The sequence below is a fragment of the Schistocerca americana genome, chromosome 9 (assembly GCF_021461395.2).
Source record: "Schistocerca americana isolate TAMUIC-IGC-003095 chromosome 9, iqSchAmer2.1, whole genome shotgun sequence".
In the NCBI taxonomy this organism is placed as follows: Eukaryota; Metazoa; Arthropoda; class Insecta; order Orthoptera; family Acrididae; genus Schistocerca; species Schistocerca americana.
This window is the reverse complement of record NC_060127.1, coordinates 8,204,136-8,226,320: the sequence shown is the minus strand read 5'-3', so window position 1 is coordinate 8,226,320 and position 22,185 is coordinate 8,204,136. Positions and strand designations below refer to the sequence as shown.

At 45.0% G+C, this 22,185-nt stretch overlaps 1 protein-coding gene across 1 annotated transcript in view; it reads right to left on the bottom strand.

Annotated features, from left to right (window-relative positions):
- Nucleotides 1–22,185, bottom strand: part of LOC124551197 (transmembrane protein 151B-like) — a 75,388-nt gene that overhangs the window by 6,448 nt on the left and 46,755 nt on the right. Inside the window, exon 3 of the mRNA XM_047126188.1 lies at nucleotides 18,821–19,047. Coding sequence (XP_046982144.1) covers nucleotides 18,821–19,047 — 227 coding nt within the window. The remainder of the gene's footprint in view (nucleotides 1–18,820; nucleotides 19,048–22,185) is intronic.

Below are 22,185 nucleotides of genomic sequence, written 5' to 3'. Positions count from 1 at the left end.
TATCTGTCAGTACGCGAGTTACGAGCCTAATGCTTCCTGAAATTTAAGGCAGGATGGAGAGCCGGAAATTCAAGGGCCCAATTTCTCGAGCCATTTTCAATGTTCCAACTCATGCTCCTTATTGAAAACGCACTGATTTTTACGCAGGTGTTGTCAGTTGCTGAAATGGGATTACCTCTTTCCATTTTCATGAATGGTTTTAAAGTAGTCAAAGGTACAACAAATTGCTTCTGTGATTTTTCGTGGGTCATCGTTTTATTAATTACTGATTCAACAACTTATTCCATGTTTTTCGTAGACCAGTGTTTTCTCTCCGTTTTCCTTGCATAATCACATATCATCTGCAAAACAGAGGGGCAGTCCATGCGATAGAATTCGTCATATGAGGAATAAAAGGCGACCTGGGTGGAATGGACTATGCCAGTAGACCAATCCGCCCCAAACGCGTTTCTGTTGAGAAAATATTGGTTGAAATGGTTCAAATGGCTCTGAGCACTATGGGACTGAACGTCTGAGGTCATCAGTCCCCTAGAACTTAGAACTACTTAAACCTAACTAACCTAAGGACATCAGACACATCCATGCCCGAGGCAGAATTCGAACCTGCGACTGTGGTAGCAGCACAGTTCCAGACTGAAGCGCCTAGAAACACTCGGCCACACAGGCTGGCGAGAAAATATTCATCGATCATAGTGAACATTTTTTTTCCACTAACTGCACTGTATCTAATGACAGCTAAGAATATTCTGATTTAGTTGGACTAAACGTTGATTGTTAAGAAAAAACTATGGCAGTTTTATCTTAGTTTGAAATGGTCCAGAAAGCTATAATAGAACAGCGTATTCACTAAGCAACTCCCGTGTAGGAGCAGTTGAAACCTTACTGAAGCAAAATGCACATGGTTTGTTAATGATCTGTCAGTTTTTGTAGACTCTAGCGCCACTAGGTGAAATTTGAAGATTGAAATCATTCTATACTGGTAGTCCATTCTGTCTCAGTTTTCCCTGTAGATTGAGCATTAGGAGTGAAAATCTGCAACCCTGTCATACACCCTTCCTATTCCTGTTGTTACCTCTCACTTCCTGTATATGTTTTACATCACACACCTTTTGCTGCAGTTTACTATGACTTTTCTCAGAATTTGGAATATCTTGCACCATTTCACATTATAGAACCCGGAACTCCAAACGCCCCTCCAAAAGATTTAATCTGCCCTCAATTTACTGTCATCAAGAAATGAGGGAGTCGAGACGGAGCCGCGCTGCCCTCTGGTCTCCTGGAAGGGTCGCCAGCGCTACACGGCGCCCGTGTCCGCTTTTAGCCGCCCGGGCGTTCACGCGTGGCCTGCGAGGGCGCTGAGGCGGCTGCCCCGGTCCTTTGTGAGGGCCCCGGGGGCGGAAGGGCGGCGCTCAACCGGAACACCCTTACTTACCGCGCGCCGGCCTCCGCAACGAATCGCAGCAGCCGGTGGCGCGCGGACACGGTGGAGACGCGCGCTCCAAACACACTCCCCCTCTGAGAACACAGTGTCACTGTTCCCAGGTAGGGCTCGGCACCGAAACTTCAAGCTGACTGTCATTTTCACAACTTTCAGTACAGAACTGTTTTCGCGTGATGTTAAATCTGTAACAAACGGTGAAGTTACGTTCTTGTATCTAGCTATCGATCTTTGCATACAATTCTTTAGACACGCTCAGTAGGAGGACTGTAAGATGCTCTTTGAGCGGCCGAGTCACGCCATGAGAGTCGAACGCAGCACGTGCCTGGTAGGAGCAAAGCAAGCCCTGGTAGGCGGCTGTTACTCGAGAGGCGCGGATGTGATAGGATGCTTGATCCTTGTCTAAGAATAGAGTCCAAGTGATCAAAGTCGACTGTTCACTCGCAGACACAGAGATAATGACGGATGCTCATTTTCTTTCTCGTATTACGAGGCTTGCGGGGTGATTTTCAAGGTACTTTCGGAACTTTCGGACGCGTTTTCCATATTCACATGTTACGTTCGTTGCTTTGTTAAACTGTTTCATTTTCGAAGCACGGTACAGAATCGGCTTTCTATCAATATGTCCTAATATTAGGACCTTTTAACCTCGTGAGATTCCCATTCTATGAAATTTCTCTTACTTTTCAGAGGTAGGTAGATTTTATTTTCTTGATATGTTTCACGCAGCGTGAAAGAATCCTTACGAAAAATATTGAAAGAGATTTTGTCATTCACTATTGTCAAAGTTAAGCCTAAATAATTTAACTGTCGGGAGCTGTTTTCAAGTTTACATGTAGTTTGTTAAAGATCTCGAACAGGTGGTTAATGCGATTAGATATAAAGAGCATATATTAGGGAAAAAAGGTACGAACGTACATAATTCGTCATTCGCTGACCACCTTATCACAGGACACAAACCTAAAGATGTTCATGATATTAGTATCTTACATACGGAAAAGAAAGGCTTCAGACTTGATACTCTTGAACAGTTGGAAATTTTCAAACATTTTTCCCGTAACGACCATTTAATCCTCAATGAGCAATTACAATTACGTGATAAAAATTTCTTTGATGGTGTAAATCCGTTGCTTAAAATCACTTAACGCGGAATATTGCTATTATGCTTCCCGAACTGTAGCCTTAAATATTGTTCTCTCTCCCAGTCTTACAGTATAATATTTTGTTCAACTTTCGATCTGGTACATACTATCTGACATAATGTAATCAGCACATTACATGCACTCCTGTTCCAATGCTTCTGACAGCTGTTGTCACTGTAAATTACAAGCATTCAATACCAGATGGCGCGATACAAGGTGCCGACTTGCTAACATCGACGGCGCGCGCGCCTGTCAGTCTGATGCTGCTTACAGTGCCGGCCGCACACGCGACCCTTAGCGGCGCGTCTTAATCAAGTTGTGCATTCCTAGGAAAATTTTATAATGTACAAATATATTTTTATCTTTAACGTGAGCACTGTTGCTCTAAACCATTTCATAACTATTTACTCTTTGTAAGTATGCTTTCTCTGTCTACTGTACCGTAGCAGTTAGCTATGATGTAATTTTATTACATATGTTTAATTTAATAATTTTTATATTATTCCAAAACTCTGTTATAGGTAATGTAAAATTTTTTTACTTCTGATGAAGGCTGTCTTAGAGCAGTTGAAACCTAGGTAAAGTTGAAAATCTTTTATCTGTGCAACCGAAGAGCTGTATTTTCAAGTAATATTATAAATTTCGTCTACGGTTGCTGCATTATCGGCCATGTTCAAAATTGTCCGCTACTGCTGTTGGTGAAAGAATGTATCGTCACGTAGTATAGAGCGTAGCTATTTTGTGTCGGGTATTGGCTGGATAACAAGAAAGGCCCAGCATACTGATTGCACACAGTTGAGTCGTAAGCTTGGTCACTGGTCATCTGAACTGTCATTAGTCATGTGAATTGTGACGTTTATTACAGATTGTTCTTGTTAAATTCACGTGAATCTATTAAATAGTTAGTGTGAGAGCTCCTCGTCCAGACGGTGAAGGCCCGAGGGACGTCGACCGGCCGCCATGTCATCCTCTGCCATGCGAATGCAGTATGAAGGGCATGTGCTGAACACACAGCTCTCCCGGTCCTTTTGGAGACTTTCCACACAAGGCAGCAGCCATTATTCAGTAGAGTCGCTCTTCATTTGGCAGCAAGAGGCCGGGTGCACCCCAACCAGTCCTTCCACCGAGGAAAAGTCGTCGGCAGTACCGGGAATCGAACCCCAATGGCCGGCCGCGGTGGTCTAGAGGTTCAGGCGCTCAGTCCGGAACCGCGGGACTGCTATGGTCGCAGGTTCGAATCCTGCCTCGGGCATGGATGTGTGTGATGTCCTTAGGTTAGTTAGGTTTAAGTAGTTCTAAGTTCTAGGGGACTGATGACCACAGATGTTAAGTCCCATAGTGCTCAGAGCCATTTGAACCATTTTTTGAACCCCAATGGCAGCCATCTACGTTGACCACTCAGTTACAGAGGACGGAAAGTATTTAGTATGCCCAAGGTAAATATACCGTTTTCATGGTCATATTTCAATAACAAGCAGCTATAAAGCTTTCTTATACACTGAAGAGCCGAAGAAACGGGTACACCTGCCTAGTATCGTGTAGGGCCCCGGCGAGCACCAAGAAATACCGCAACCCGACGTGACACCGACTGTACTAATATCGCAAGTAGGGTGGAGGGATCTGATGCTGGCCATCAGAAGTGTTCAAACTCAGAAGAGTGTTCCTGGAGCCACTCTGTAGCAATTCTGAACGTGTGAGGTGTCGCATTGTCCTGCTGGAATTGCTCAAGTTCGCCGGAATGCTCAATGGACGTGAATGGATGCAGGTGATCAGACAGGATTCTTGCGTACGTATCACCTATCAGAGTCGCATCTAGATGTATCAATGGTCCCATACCACTCCAACTGCACACGCCGCACCGCATTACAAAACCTCCACCACCTTGAACAGTCCTCTGCTGGCATGCAGGTTCAATGGAGTCATGAGGTTGTCAACTTACCCGGACACGTCCATCTAGTCGAATCAATTTGAAACGAGATATGTCCGACGAAGCAACATGTTTCCAGTCATCAACAGTCCATTGTCGGTGTTGACGGGCCCAGGTGAGGTGTAACGCTTTGTGTCGTGCAGACATCAAGGGTACACGAGTGGGCCTTCGGCTCCAAAAGCCCATATTGATGATGTTGAATGCTTAGCACGCTGACACTTGTTGATGGCCCGGCACCTAAATCTGCAGCAATTTGCGGAAGGGTTGCACTTCTGTCACGTTGAACGATTATCTTCAGTCGTCGTCGGTCCAGTTCTTGTAGGATCCTTTTCCGGCCGGTGCGATGTCGGAGATTTGATGTTATGTCGGATTCCTGATATTCACAGTAAACTCGTGAAATGGTTGTATGGAAAAATCCCCACTTCATCGCTGCCTCGTGCGACGACTATAACACCACGTTCAAACGCACTTGAATCTTGATAACCTGCCATTGTAGCAGCAGTAACCGATATAACAACAGCGCCAGACACTTGTCTTACCGCGGTGCCGTATTCTGTCTGTTTACATACTTCTATCTTTGAATATACATGGCTATATCAGTTTCTTTGGCTCTTCAGTTTAAATTCAGGGGTGTAAACTTTATGTATGAGAGGGTATTTCAAATAAGAGCACTTACAGGAATTACATTTGCAGTTAATCACCAAATGGGATTACGACAGCCTCTTCACAAAATGCTTCTGGCATCTATCAGTCCGGTGGTTGTTGAGCCTACTCTTGTAATTTTTACACGACCCAAAATCTCTCATTATGTGGCTAAGAACTGCCTGGCATACGACTCACTGTTAGCGCAGTTTCCAAAGCATTGTCCATGTGAAGTGCCCGATCGTCCTTGCTCTGCTGTGCTTCACCGGCTACCTTCAGTTACAGCTCGTTACTCCCTTGTTCCATATACCATATCTGCGAACCCTGGTTCCGATGCGAAACGAGTCTGTTGTACAACTGGAGGAACCTTCCGATTACGCTGCTCACGGAGTCTCATGCACCGGTAATTGTCTGTGCATGGAGTTTTTGAAGAAAAAGATAAAATGAGCCTGGGGATCTCTGTTAGAACTACAACGAAAATTTCCGTTTTTACTACAAATATCTGCCTGTGAAGACGTAAGAGGCGGGAATAACCGCTTTTGGTTTAATAGGGACTTGTGCAGCTAAGTTATGCGCGTATAGTGCACAAAATATATAAAGTAGAGGAAGAAATCAAGAATGCGGCGATCAAGGAATCAGTCCTGGCGCACACCGAGGCACTGAAATTGTGTACATCCCATATTAGAGTACTCAGGAGGAAATTCGTTCGAGTGCACCGCTATGTTGATTCTCAGGAAAATGAGATTCGTCGTTAGGAAAACAATAAAAAAGAGAATTAAAAATAGAAACAGAACAAATCACACGATTATTTCCTGAAATTGAGTAATACGAAATCTAGTGTGCTCTAAGTGTAATTTTGTAAATAAGCTGTCAGTTGCGTGCGAGTAACGCCTACGTGACACAGTGAGCTTTCAAATGTAACACGTAGCGTGTTGCCGATCACACAGTAGACAGCAGTTTCTGATGGCCGAGGTAGAGTAGACGGATGCTGGTGATGCTATCACTCCTTAGTTCAATCAGCTTCTCACTGGACCTCACTGTCTACCTCAGAAAAATCGAAGGAGGTACAGGGAATCGAATACAGGTCCTTCCACACCGAAGGCAACGACTCAAAAAATTTGGAGGCCGTCACCATAGTAAAAACATGATAAATATCTTATAGGCCCTATACTTGTATTTTAGAAGATAAACCGTGAATGTTCGGTGCCTAAAGAAAGTGGATTGGGTAGTCATCGATGAAAGGCTCTCACTTCACACAAGTTGAAAGATACCAGTTTGATTTCTACTTAATGTAAAAATTGTTTCGCGACGGTAGTCAGTCTGATGGCGGCCTTTTAAGATGAGAACTAGTTAATTGAATAAATTAATAGTGTAGAACATCCACAGTTTTGGGTAGTACATTTGTGAGTAAAAAATAAAGCAAATTTTATTGTGGAAAATGTTTTGTGACGTTCAATTGTGATGCAGGGAAAAGCAACGGCACTTCTGGCACTAAAAGTTTGTTTTGTCCGTACAGATGTAGGAGCTTGTAGAAATGATAGTTTATAAAATAGAAAACACGTTACTGAGGGATAGGTAGCCATGTTGGCGACTGGATAATTTTTTTCAGATACGCACGAGACTCAACACGTTATCCTGAATGGAGGCCATCTACAGGCACTTTTGGAGTAACGTCTGGTGCGGTACAGATCAGTCTAATAGGGAGTTAGCTGTCTACGTTTTATAGCAATGGCAGCAGATGTTAGTGGATAGTTTCGTTGGCATGCCAGGGTCGTAATAAATGGTTTACTATCTATGAAGGAACCAAGTCCGATACAAACTGCAAGGAAGGTCTGGACAAAATGTAAACCGTGTACTAAGACTGGAAACCAGCTGTCAAATGCAAAGATCTGTATCTCACGAAACGTAAAATCGTGGTGCTGTTTCACCGCGGGACTAACAAGTGGAGTCGTCATGTCGTGCAAATATTCGCGAACGACTGCATGGAGAGGTATGCAGCGGAACCATGAAAGGGCAGGCTATGGCTCCTGGCAGGTACTGAGAAACTGGAGTTTTAATAAACGAGTACCACCGTCTGGGTCACTATATCTGTCAGTTTCGATCTGCCCTGCACACCATCTTCAGGTCTGGCGTCGCAAGGTGCAGTTCGTCAATAGTGGCACGAATAACATAAAACTCAAAGTACTGTTGACAAACTGTACCTAGCGGAGCCAGACCTGAACATGATTTGCAGGGCAGATTGAAACTGCTAGATTTTGTGAACCAGACGGTCTTTCTTCGTTTATTATAGTAAGTTAAGTATGGTAGCTAAGACAGGGCGCCAGTTCTGAAACTCGGAATTGTCTACGAAAGACATTGCCTACAAAACATGTACAGTCAATACTTCAAATCTGTTGGATTGTATTAAGCTTCGCAGTAACCGGAGACGGGGATTGTACGAACTCAGGCCTGACAGACCAAGGAGAATGATTATCACAACTGCCGAAATAATCTTAACTGGCAGACATCCGGTTGAAGACGTCGTACGTCTAGTGACAATCTACGTAGAATACTTCACTAAAATATATGTTGGTTTTTTTCTGCAAAATCTGTATTGACCAAGATCGCATATAGGGAAATAGATAATTAGTGTCGACCGTCTTCGCTCATCTTTAAATCAGAATATAAAAAGTCGTGTCTAAGGTAAGAAGACACTTTTGTCAGTTGGTTCTTAATAATGCCTGGGAATGTCAGCTTCGAACTCGTGCTTGTAACTTGTGTATCAAGTAATTAACTTGTGTTACAAGCACGAGTTCGAAGTTGACGTTCCCATGCGTTGTTAACAACGAATTGACAAAAGTGTCCTCTTACCTTGGACACAACTTTTCTTATTCTTATCTGAAAGTGAGTGGAGGCAGTCGAAACTAATTTGCCACACTGGACTCGCTTTCGGGAGGACGATGGTTCAAACCCGCGTCCGGCCATCCCGAATTAGGTTTCCCGTGATTTCCCTAAATCGCTTCAGGCAAATGGAGAGATGATTCCTTTGAAAAGGCACGGCCGACTGCCTTCGCTATCCTTCCCTCACCCGATGGGGCCTGTGACATCGCTGTCTGGTCCCCTGCCACAAATCAACCAACCAACCAACTAGTTATCTGTTTCCGTATTTGTGGCCATGGCCACTAAATAGTTTCCAAAAAGTCAACATTCGTTGAAGTAATACACTGATGTCTCTACATTCAGCAAAAGTTATTCAGCGTACGAACAGCGAATATAGCAGTCACATCGGTGAAATATCTAGGAGTGTAGGTACGGCGCGATTTAAAGTGAGAATATCACGTGATACTAATCGCAGGTGAGGCAGACGCAAGGCTGGGATTCACCAGAAGAATCCTCAGCAAGTGTAGGCCACCACAAAGGACGCAGCTGACCAAACCTTCGTTCAATAAATGCCCGAATATTACTCGTCAGTGCTGGATCCGTACGCGATAGGGGAAATAGAGAAGATCGAGAGAAGAGCAGCACGTTTCGTTAAACGTTCAGTTAGTAACCGCGAAAGCATCACGGATGTGGTCAACCTCCTCCAGTGGCACACTCTGCAAGAGAGGCGTTCTGCATCGCAAGGTGGTTAACCGATAAAGTTCGGAGCGCGTATGTTCTTAGAAGAGTGAGTTAGTATGTTGGTTGCTTCCCCATATTTATGTCTCGCGAAAAGACCGTGAAGTCCGCAGCTCGTGGTCGTGCGGTAGCGTTCTCGTTTCCCACGCCCGGGTTCCCGGGTTCGATTCCCGGCAGGGTCAGGGATTTTCACTGCCTCGTGATGACTGGGTGTTGTGTGATGTCCTTAGGTCAGTTAGGTTTAAGTAGTTCTAAGTTCTAGGGGACTGATGACCACAGATGTTAAGTCCCATAGTGCTCAGAGCCAAAAGACCGTGAAGACAAAATTAGACTCATTCGAGCCCTCACGGATGGTTACCAGCTACGTTTTTCCTCGTGGACCATTCGAGAGTGGATCACGAAAATGGTGAAGAGGAGCAAAGTACCCTCCGCCGAACAACGCACGGTTGCTTGCGGGATGTAGATGCAGACGTAGATGCAGATTCTTGAAGCCCCGAAGTTTTCTCCTCAAGGCATCGCGCAGATAAAGCCAGAACACGGCAACAGCTTGCGATCGAAGTTTTTGTTACGCTTTAATATGTGGTTCCCTGAATGCACCGTGTGCTGTGTACTTCGGAGTGGTATGCAGAAGTGCACAGTGGCAACAAGAGCCGCATTTGAGATGTGTTACTACAGAAGAATATTGAAAATTAGACGGACCGATAAGAAATGTCGAGTTTCTATGTAGACATCTCTTAAGAGGTCAGGAAGTAACTTTCGTGGTAGCAGAGAGAGCTATGAGGATAAAAACTGGATAGGAAGTCAAACACTGGAATGAAACCAGCAAATAAGAGGGCGTAGGTTGCCGTTGCTACTCAGAGATGGCACAGGAGAGTAATTCGTGCTGGGCAGCATCAGACCAGTCAGAAGTCTGAAGACTCAAAAAATCATTCCCCAATAGGGATGGTGACGAAAGTTGAGCAACGTAGAAGCTTTATTCAGGAACGTCTGCAACTGTTTCAATCAAATTTTTCACGTACATGACTCACTGTTTGTATAAAGATATTGTGCGGATAATATGCCGCAGCCACCTCTAGAGATGAGGGCCGCTATGAGAAAAAGCGACACGTAAAAATATTCGATAAACGCTGACACCATTATCAAAGCCACAGTTTTCGCGGTCGCTAGACTTATTGGTGACAGTCGCGATGACGTACCAGACGTGGACCAACGCGTTGCTGACTTGCTCAGTTTTTTTGAAACTGTAATAATTTTTTTCTTAGAGTTTATATGTAAGTGTAACATTAGCGAACACGAGTGAAGCATAGGGGAAAAGCTAGCTCCTTTCATGCACAAAAAATCATAATTATCTTCCTTTCATTTTGTACATATAATGCTGTCTGCTTTGTACATGTGTACCTACTTCGAAAAAAAAGACATTAAAAAGCATGCCGAGCGAAGATAGCAGCAGGAAATAAAATACTTATCTATTTCAGGAAACTTAACGGTATTGTCCATGTACAGGGTGATTATAATTAAAGTTAAACTTTCAAACCGCTGTAGTAATAAACCACTGGTCAGAATGACGTCAGATTGCAACGGAAAGTAGCAATAGATGGCTCTGTAAGCATCATAATTTAATAGTGGTCGACTAGAAGTGACAAATAATCATACAATGCCTAAGGTGCACGTTTGACGCTAAACAAACTGCAGTACTCGGTGTGCATGAGTGTGCAGGTGTGATACTGTTACTGACTTAAGCCCATCCACCACGGCAAGGTCATACGACATCGGATGGGAAAAATAGGCTTTTAATTGTCCTGAGGCCAAAAACCGCAAAATGCATCAGTCACATCGGTTTTTAATTGTACTGAGACCAAAAACCGCATAAAAAAAACATCAGTCAAAATCAAATCGGATTATTAATTTCCGTGTGACTGGCGTAAAACATGTTCAATATGCAAGCCACCGTTTTCTGCAACAAGTCGAAATCGAGAAACAGCACGTTCCACAACTGATCGAAGTGTTTCCGAGCTGACGTTCAGAATATGTTGCGCAATGCGCGCCTTCAATGCAGCTAAGTTTGTAATCGCAACACTGAACACATCATCTTTCAGATAGCCACACAGCCCGAAGTCACACGGATTAAGACCAGGTTGTCGGGACGGCCAGGCTGTAGAGAAATCGCGGCTGATAATTCTTGCATTTCCGAAATGGCGCTTCAGCAGCTGCTTAACTGGATTTGCAATGCGTGGAGGTGCGACATCTCGCACAAAAATGACCCCATCCACGCTGATGGAGAGCTGAAATGACGCGGTTGCGCAAGAGACACTCATAGCGTTTACCAGTGACGGAAGCACACGTCGCTCTGCAGAAGTTCCGGACACTTAAGGGCTTGAAGAAAGAACCGGAAGCAGCTGTCTGTTCGGAAAAATATGGCCCTGTGATAAACGATACCGTAAACGCGCACCACACAGTGGCCTTTTCAGGATGAAGTGGTATTGGTTGATTTGCGTGTGGATTTTCCGTTGCCCATATTCGACAATTCTGTGTATTGACATATCTTGTCAGACGGAAGTGGGCTTCGTCTGTCCACAAAATCTTTAACGGCCAATCACTGTCCACTTGCGTGCGAGCAAGAAATTCTAAAGCAAAGGTCTATCTTACTGGCAGCTCAACAAGAAGCAGCTCGTGCACATGGGTAATTTTGAACGGATAGTAAAGAAGGATGTCTCGTAGGATATCACGTACTGTGCTCACGGGTACGTCCAATGTTCGGGCAATTCTCCGTGCACTAAACGTTTGAACACCACCAATCGTCTCCTCCTGTATTCCTGTGGCCAATGCTTCCACTAAGGTCGAATTAATTCCTTTCCTCCCTCTACCATGTTACACACCAAAAGAACCTTTCTCTTCCTCGTGATGACTGGGTGTTGTGTGATGTCCTTAGGTTAGTTAGGTTTAAGTAGTTCTAAGTTCTAGGGGACTGATGACCATAGATGTTAAGTCCCATAGTGCTCAGAGCCATTTGAACCATTTTTGAACCAAAATAACCTGTCTTTCCGAATTTTCGAATCATTTTCTGCAGACCCACGCGTCATCGGAACAGCGTCTTTTTTGAAACCCTTAAGCGTCCGGAACTTCTGCAGAGCGACGTGTGCACAGTCATCATTCTTACAACAGCTTTACAAGCAGAGCGCGATCCTGCATTGAGACAGTCATGGTGAATGTCGCAGACGCGAAAGGAGGAAAAGCCGTGTACCCGGCGTGTTTATACCAACTTCAATGGGTCGGGCGCATGACAGGTGTCTCCATTTACATAATGTGACACATACAACGCCATCTATTGATCAATTTTCACTCTATTTTTCTTCTTCTATCATACGTTTTCCTCCCTTCTCTGATAGTATTCCGTTGCAATTTGACGTCATTCTGTCCAGTGGTGTTATGTCTCCAATGCTGTGAAAGTTTAACTTTAATTATAATCACCTTGTATGTAATACTTTCATTCATTTAACCATAAGGTGTTTTGTATACCTACATCGAATTATCATTAATTCTCTGATAATTAGCAGGTCTGTTATAAATAACAAGATATTACACTTACAAAAATGATGACTAAATATTAGTTGAGTAACATTTGTATTTGTTAATGTGGAATTTAAATGAAAGTAAAACAAATTTTAGTACTAGTACCAGCTACTTCACGATTACCGGCCCTAGACACTACACAGCCAGCTACCGACGATTCTGTTAAATCATGTTAAATGTTTCATATGCTACACCGCTCGCAAATCATATAATCTTCAAAACCGTTTTTCCAATTTATATGAGAATGGCATCGTACTGCCTTCAGAAATTGATCACCTTCGAAAGCTATGACGAAAATCGTGTTTTAAGGTAACCTCGTCCATCAGAATCGTACTTTCCAAGATGGGGCTGTCACGTTCACAGAACGAGGGCCAGCCGTGTCTCAGCGCGACCTGCGCCGGCCGACACGTGGGAAGCACGTCCCAGCTGCGGAGCAAGCGATCGCCGCGAGGAAGCTCCACGTCTGGCGACCGTGACAGGGTTTCATTTCTGGCGGTAACCGCAGAACAAAACCGACGGCCGCTGCCAGAAATGACGGCTGCGTCGAATTTCGATGTGGCAGATCGATTCTTGCGGCGTCAGGTGCCGCATCGGATAACGTCCCTCCACCGGCTGCCCGACTCCCTCGCCACACCGTGGGCTGGAATTGGATGCGGCAGAAGGCAGCTTTATCGTTGCCACTCGTAATGCCAGAGGCTAAAAGTGCTAACGAGAAATTTAGAGTAAAATGAAACAGGAAACGGCTACATCTGCGATTTGGAAACGCTGTAGAAAGACTGCAGTGTGAACAGTGTGTGTAATATATAGTACACGGGCAAAGAGTGACCTCATATGAACAGCTTACCAGCAGATAAATTAGCGTTTGTTTTGTATCTAATAGTATAGTAAATTAGGCACACCAAGAATGTGTCAACGATTCGTGATTGCCCTTTCTTCATTCTCTCATACGTTATAACTACCTCTTAGAAGTACACTAAAGAACCGAAGAAACTGGTACACTTGCCTAATATCGTGTAGCGTCCCCGCGAGCAAGCAGAAGTGCCGCAACACGACGTGGCATAGCGTCGACTAATGTCTGGAGTAGTGCTGGAGGGAACTGACTCCATAAATCCTGCAGGGCTGTCCATAAATCCGTGAAAGTACGAGAAGGTGGAGATCTCATCTAGACAGCCTTTTGCAAGGCATCCCAGATATGCTCAATAATGTTCTTGACTGGGAAGTTTGGCAGCCAGCGGAAGTATCTGAACTCAGACGAGTGTTCCTGGAGCCACTATGTGGCAGTTATGGATGTGTGCGGTGTCGCATTATCCTGCTGGAATTGACCGTCAGAATGCACAATGTACATGAATGGTCGCAGGTGTTCAGACAGGATGCTTAAGTACATGTCATCTGTCAGAGTCGTATCTAGACCTACATGGAGAACCATGTCACTCCTACTGCACACGCTTCTCACCATTACAGCGTCTCCAGCAACTTGAACAGTCCCCTGCTGACAATCTGCCGTGCGTGGTAGCCGCGCGGTCTTGGGTACCTTGTCACGGTCCGCGAGGCTGCCCCCGTCGGAGGTTCGAGTCCTCCTTCGGGCATGAGGGTGTGTGTGTTTTTAGCGTAAGTTAGTTTAAGTTAGATTAAGTAGTGTGTAAGCTTAGGGAACAATGATCTCAGCAGTTTCGTCCATAATACTTTACGACAGATTTCCAAATTTCCTGCTGACAAGCAGAGAAAGTACAGAGAACTGTTCTTTTGGAATCAAATGCTTCTGTCACACGTGGAATACCCCACCATTTATCAGGAAACTGAAAAGCATCGAGCACTGAAGGATGTTCCCAAAATTCACTACAAGGGTGTTATAAAGCACAAAAAACTGCTGGATGTCTGATGAAATGTTTGCTACATGTTTTAGGGAACAGTTGTACTGAAACTGTAAGGTTTTTGACTAACGTGTCCATAAACAATAGAACTTACTGACACTGTACATACGCATCCACAAGAAGTAAATAGTATTGATTTCTTGTGTGTGGCTCCTCCTCCCCACCCCCCACATCCCCGAACGCTGCCAGTCTAATTTCGACATTGGATCAGAGCGTAATAATGATATTTAAATACCAGGGCCGTAGGCTAGTTTTGAGAAGCATCCTGCAAGATAGTGACATACATAACAAAAACATGAACGAATGAACAGCTGAAGGTATAGTAAATGTAAAAACGTAATTTACTGGTTTGCCCAAGCGTTGTATAATGGGAAGGAAGAAACTCTTCAAAGGTGCTAAGAAAACTGTTTGATGCTCGTGAAGGAGAGGACTTGGAAAATATTGAAAACTTGACAGAAATGATAAAAAAGAATTCTTGGATGTGAAGACGTAAGTACGTGCAAGGTGGATGAATGGTTTGTCCCGAACGATTCGCAAGAAATCACGAACAATGAAACCGTAGAAAAGTTTGAAAACTACGTACCGTAATTACACTGCAGAGCCAAAGAAACTGGTACAACTGCCTAATATCGTGCAGGGCGAACAAGAGCACTGAGAAGTGCCGAAACACGACTTGGCATGAACTCGACCAATGTCTGAAGTAGTGCTGGAGGAAAATGACACCATGAATCCTGCAGGGCTGTCCATAATTCCGTAAGAGTACGAACGGGTGAATATCTCCTCTGAACAGTACGTTGCAAGGCATCGCAAATATGCTCAATTATGTTCATTTCTGGGGAGTTTGGTGGGCAGCGGAAGTGTTTAAACTCACAAGAGTGTTCCTGGAGCCACTCTGTAGCAATTCTGGACGTGTGGGATGTCGCATTGGACTGCTGGAATTGCCCACGTCTGTCGGAATGCCCAGTGGACATGAATGGATGCAAGTGATGAGACAGGATGGTTGCGTACGTGTCACCTGTCAGACTCATATCCAGACGTGTCCAGACGTGTCCCACATCACTCCAACTGCACACGCCCCACGCCATTACCGAGCCTCCACCAGCCTGAACAGTCCCCTGCTGGCATTCAGGGTCCATGGATTCTTAACTTTCTCTGCATAACCGTACACGTCTATCCGCTCGATACAATTTGAAACGAGACTCGTCCGACCAGCCAACATGATTCCTGTCATCAACAGCCCAATGTCAATGTTCGCGGATCCAGGCGAAGCGTAAAGCTTTGTGTCGTGCAGTCATCAAGGGTACACGAGTAGGTCTTCGGCTCCGGAAGCCCATATCGATGGTGTTCCGTTAAATGTTTCTCACGCTGACATTTGTTGAAGGCCCAGCATTCAAATCCGCAGTAATTTTCGGAAGGTTGCACTTCTGTCACTTTGAACGTTTCTCTTGGCTGGTCGTTGGTCCCGTTCTTCCAGGATCTTTTCCTGGCAGCAGTGATGTCGGAGATTTGAAGTTTTACCGTATTCCTGATATTCCCGGTACACTCGTGCAATGGTCGTATGACAAAATACCCACTTCATCGCTACCTCGGAGATGCTGTGTCCCACCGCTCGTGCGCGACTATATAACACCACGTTCAAACTCACTTGATAACCTGACATTGTAGCAGTAGTAACTGATCTAACAACTGCACCAGACACTTGTTGTCTTATACAGGCGTTGCCGACCGCAGTGCCGTATTCTGTCTGTTTACATATCTCTGTATTTGAATACGCATGCCTATACCTGTTTCTTTGGTGCTTCATTGTAGATAACAAAGTAATGTATTCCTTATTAGATCATGGTGATACGTGTTACAAACCGGACACAATAGGAAGGACCAGGCCCCTTTGCCTTTTTCTTTTATCACTCGTTTATCACATCAGAGAAATACACATTTTAAGACAAAATTTAACTTCATGAAATATTGCTCCCAGTAAAGGTTAACGTAAGCAGTGAGAAACTGTTCTCTTAAGGGTTTCTGCTCGCAACAAATTTTAAGGAGGCAATGTAAGGTTTATATCAATTTAGCTCAAACACGTAACTAGTGATTGAATCTCGACACAGACACTTCAAGAATTTCGGCAACAATAAATAGCGTGAATTTGTACTCACAGTAACCAACTAATCAACAGCCTTGCCATTGAATAAGTAGTAGGCCATTGGGAACGAATTAGCCACACCCAGCAACTAGGGGAGTTTATACCAACAGTCTTTAAATGTCTTGCTCCCCATTAAATAAACAAACTTACAGTAATTAAATGAATAACAAATCGAACACACTACGCTCCACTCAAACTCTTCAGTGGAAGCCAAGCCAAAGTGAAGAGTCCATTGACTGACTAGCACTGAAGTGACACTAAAGCTCATCTCTGTGTTCCCAGACACACATCGGGCAAGCTTATACAAGACAATATTTTGAAGGGAGCACATCAGTAAAACCGCTAGCGGAACTAATTCGTGCAACTGAATATTAAGGTACTAGACCGGGGCACAAGGTGGTACACAGTGAGGTTGCCTTAGTGCTATACTGCGCTCCAAAATATAAATTCAAATGGCCAGTTCAAAATTAAGTACACATAAACCAGCATTAATTTACGAGGAGTGGCACCAGGTTCCTCGAAGGGATGACAACAGTTAATTGAAAAGCCGAATGCCGGAAGGGGCAGTAACATCAAACATCTTCTCCGAGTTTTAACCAGGAGTCATTCCCCGCTGTACAAGTAACCATTTAGCCAAGCTCAAGGAAGGAACCCCAAAGAGAAAATTCAAATAAAACCCCCAAAATATTATAGAGGACATGGAACACCAAGTATTTAAATTCAAAAGAATTAGCTCTCCCCAAAGGCAGTTTAAACACTAAGGCCATACTTAAGAGGCCACCAAAATTGTTTACAGAAAGTCTTACGTATTTGCTCCTTTCCTTCAAAAGAAACACAAGCAAAATGAGGAGAGCAGACAGGCAGGCAGCCAACACACATCCTCCATGCTGAACCGGCAGGCCGCGTACAACCAACTCCACATATACGTGGTTGCTTCCCACCTCGTACCTCGCGGCGTCTCAGCAGGTAGCCCGAGCAAACGTCAACAGCCATTCGCCCCGCGAATGCGCAAAAAAACAACAAGGCAAGCAAAGATAAGAAGCATCGAAGGATCGCTAATGGACATCCATGAGACTGGCGCGCAAGTAACGAGCGCCACAGTTCACATGGCTTAACAGAAAAAAGTTGTGATCCATATGGCTTTCCCTCTTTAGTTCGATTAACAGGTGAATGGAAAAACTGGTAGAAGCCGATCTCGGGGAAGATCAGTTTGGATTCCGTAGAGGCAATACTGACCCTACGACTTAACTTAGAAAATAGATTAACGAAAGGCAAACCTACGTTTCTAACATTCGTAGACTTAGAGAAAGCTTTTGAGAATGTTGACTGGAATACTTTCTTTCAAATTCTAAAGGTGGCAGGAGTAAAATACAGGGAGCGAAAGGCTATTTACAATTTGTACAGAAACCAGATGGCAGTTGTAAGAGTCGATGGGCATGAAAAGGAAGCAGTGGTTGGGAGGGGAGTGAGACAAGGTTGTAGCCTATCCCCGATGTTATTCAATCTATATATTGAACAAGCAGTAAAGGAAACAAAAGAAAGATTCGCAGTAGGTATTAAAATCCATGGAGAAGAAATAAAAACTTTGAGGTTTGCGGATGACATTGCAGTTCTGTCAGAGACAGCAAAGGACTTGGAAGAGTAGTTGAACGGAATGGACAGTGTCTTGAAAGGAGGATATAAGATGAACATCAACAAAAGCAAAACGATGATAATGGAATGTAGTCGAATTTAGTTTTGCTGTTTGGGGAGCAAAATAACTGATGATGGTCGAACTAGAGAGGATGTAAAATGTAGACTGGCAATGGCAAGGAAAGCGTTTCTGAAGAAGAGAAATTTGTTAACATCGAGTATAGATTTAAGTGTCAGGAATTCTTTTCTGAAAATATTTGTATGGAGTGTAGCCATGTATGGAAGTGAAACGTGGACGATAAATAGTTTGGACAAGAAGAGAATAGATGCTTGCGAAATGTGGTGCTACAGAAGAATGCTGAAGATTAGATGGGTAGATCACATAACTAATGAGGAGGTATTGAATCGAATTGGGGAGAAGAGAAGTTTGTGGCACAACTTGACTAGAAGAAGGGATCGGTTGGTAGGACATGTTCTGAGGCATCAATGGATCACCAATTTAGTATTGGAGGGCAGCGTGGAGGGTAAAAACCGTAGAGGGAGACCAAGAGATGAATACACTAAGAAGCTTCAGAAGGATGTAGGCTGCAGTAAGTACTGGGAGATGAAGAAGCTTGCACAGGATAGAGTAGCATGGAGAGCTGCATCAAACCAGTCTCGAAACCGAAGACGACAACAACAACAACAACAACAACAACTTGGGTTGTACTGTAGTACCAAAAACGGTAAACTTTTATGCTCAGTGAGTGATACAGGCTTGTCGTCCTCCTCGACTCGCATCCTGTCTACGAACTGGGCGGTTTCTGTCTGTGGTGTCGGTGTGTACAGGCGTGTGAGAGACGTGAGCGTGGCGGGACTCACCAGACGACGGGCTGGGCCTCCTTCATGAGCCGCACCCGCTCGAGCACCTGCGCCGCCTCGGCGCGCGGGCCCTGCAGGTCGAGGCGCGCTGTGCAGTGCCAGCACTCGACCAGGTAGACCAGGTAGAGCAGCGCCAGGAAGGCCACCGGCACGTACAGGTAGCCGTCCTCGCACGGCGACATCTGGCGCGTGCGCGTGATGGGGTACAGCGAGAAGTTGATGATCACCTGCGGCACACGGCGCCAGCGTCCGCTCCGTCACAACCTGCTGCAGCTCACCCTCGTCACCAGCAAAGCCACAGACTGTCAGGCAGATCCAGACCGTGCACTACCACTGTCAGCTAATCCTACGCTTATCTGGAAAGCAGTGCTACCAGTGTAGACAATACGGTGCCCCCAGTTGCACCAGAGGGCTTATGTGAGCTGTTCCCAGAACCAATTGGAGTTGTAAAACCTGAGGGAGGCCCACTCATTCGACACTACGCTACGGTTTTGTGCACTGGGTGTCAGGTGTTGCGGAGTTTCCCCCTACCTTAGGGTGTAGTGAACACCAGCTACAGTAGGGCTGCCCTTGGGCACTCTTGGTATGGTGGAGAGTGAACCTAAACCACGACCCCCCAATAGTCTGTCACTGCTCACACAAGGGATCAGATTTGAATGTGGGCATTGAGCCCTAGGTGAGAAACGTCGTGAACCGATGAAAATATTTCACCACCAAAGGATAGTCCATTCCTTGGAATTCACATTGCATCCCCGCCCAACAGTCTACAGCTACATACATCCGCAATCCAACATACGGTGCGTGGCGGAGGGTACCTCGTACCACAACTAATATCTTCTCTCCCACTCCCAAACAGAACGAGAGAAAAATGACTGCCTATATGCCTCTGTAGGAGCCCTAATCTCTCCACTAAAGAGACAGCTTACACTACACTCGTTCGTCCTCTGTTAGAATACTGCTGCGCAGTGTGGGATCCTCATCAGGTGGGATTGACGGAGGACATCGAAAGGGTGCTAAAAAGGGCAGCTCGTTTTGTATTATCACGTAATAGGGGAGAGAGTGTGGCAGATATGATACGCGAGTCGGGATGGAAGCAAAGATGTTTTTCGTCGCGGCGAGGTCTATTTACGAAATTTCAGTCACCAACTTTCTCTTCCGAATGCGAAAATATTTTGTTGAGCCCAACCTACATAGGTAGGAATGATCACCAAACTAAAATAATAGAAATCAGAGCTCGAACAGAAAGGTTTAGGTGTTCGTTTTTCCCGCGCGCTGTTCGGGATTGGAATGGTAAAGAGATAGTATGATTGTGGTTCGATGAACCCTCTGCCACGCACTTAAATGTGAATTGCAGAGTAATCATGTAGATGTAGATGGTTCAGTGTACGTCGCATGGAGGTGTTCTTCTGCGGGCGTGCCCCGGAGTGTAGAGCTGGGCGGCAGTCGCACTTGGAGAGCTCGGCCAGCCACACAGAGGCGGCCGAGTTCACGAGATCCGAGATAAGGCGGGCTCCGCGCCATCAGCGCTACGTGACGTCACGACAAGGGGGAGTTGGGTGGGTGGGGGTGAAGTAGGGGGGGGGGGGGGCACTCGATGCAGCGAGATAAGGCGTGGCTACAGAGGTCCCCGTGGCAGGGTCGCCGGAAACACGAGTTCACGGGTTCGCACTGTGGACGCACATCGTCTGATCAGAAGTGAACGGACACCTCTGTGTAATGCGTAAATGATTACTAGATTTCAGGAGAGGCAGAGGGAAATGAAAGAAGACTAGGATTTCCGGTCAGATGAATATATCCTAATGTCAACAGCAGCAGAAAAATAGTATAACGGGAGTAGGATTCATCTCGTGATGTTGCAATTCTTATTTCCGCGCTTGCAAAGAAAATTGGATGAGGAATTCAGCCTCCGTTACGAATAGGAAGGTAGGGCGGAAAGTGAGTTACTATGAACAGTTCAGACAGGGTTGTTCTCATCAGCATCGGCAGCAAATCATCTCTGACCACGTCACATCTGGTGTACTTGCCGACGACGCAAGGAGTGGATGAAGAGAGAAATTATATGAGGATACTGAACACGTTATTCAGTACATAAAGGGAGATGAAAATCTAATAGTCATGGGGGATTGGAGTGAGGATATACGAGAACGAGTAGCAGAAAGGTTTAGGGTGAATAGGGATTGCTAGAAGGATTATAAGACAGGTGAAAGGCTACTTGAGTTCTACAACAAACATCAGCTAGTAATAGCGAATGTCCTACTCAAGGATCGCAGGAGGAGGAGGTTCAAATGGCTCTGAGCACTATGGGACTCAACTGCTGAGGTCATTAGTCCCCTAGAACTTAGAACTAGTTAAACCTAACTAACCTAAGGACATCACAAACATCCATGCCCGAGGCAGGATTCGAACCTGCGACCGTAGCGGTCTTGCGGTTCCAGACTGCAGCGCCTTTAACCGCACGGCCACTTCGGCCGGCGGAGGAGGAGGTACACTTAGAAAAGGCCAGCAGATGGGGGAAGATTTCAGTTACATTCTACATCTACATCTGCATGGTTACTCTGCAATTCACACTTAAGTGCCTGGCAGAGGGTACGTCGAACCATTTTCATACTACTTATCTACCATTCCACTCTCGAATGGCGCGTGGGGAAAAGGAACATCTAAATCTTTCCGTTCGAGCTCCGATTTCTCTTATTTTATTATGATGATCATTTCTCCCTACGTAGGTGGGTGTCAACAAAATATTCGAAAGAGAAAGTTAGTGATTGAAATTTGGTAAACAGATCTCGCCACAAAGAAAACCGCCTTTGTTTCAGTGACTGCCATCCCAACTCGCGTATCATATCAGTGACACTCTCACCCCTATTACGTGACAACACGAAACGAGATGCCCTTCTTTGCACTTTTTCGATGCCCTCCGTCAATCCTACCCGGTAAGGATCCCATACCGCGCAGCAATATTCCAGCAGAGGACGGACAAGTGTAATGTAGGCTGTCTCTTTAGTGAGTTTGTCGCAAATTCCAAGTGTTCTGCCAACAAAGCGCAGTCTTTGTTTTGCCTTCCTCGCAATATTATCTATTTGGTCTTTCAATTTAAGTTGCTCGCAATTATAATTCTTAGGTATTTAATGGCACTGAGAGCCCTTAGATTTTAGCGATTTATCGTATACCCAAAATTTATCGGATTTCTTTTAGTACCCATGTGGATGACCTCCCTCTTTTCTTTGTTTAGTGCCAATTGCCACTTTTCGCTCCATACAGAAATTCTCTCTAGATCATTTTGTAATTGGAATTTATCGTCTGATGATTTTACTAGACCGTAAATTACAGTGTCATCTGCAAACAATCGAAGGGGGCTGCTCAGGTTA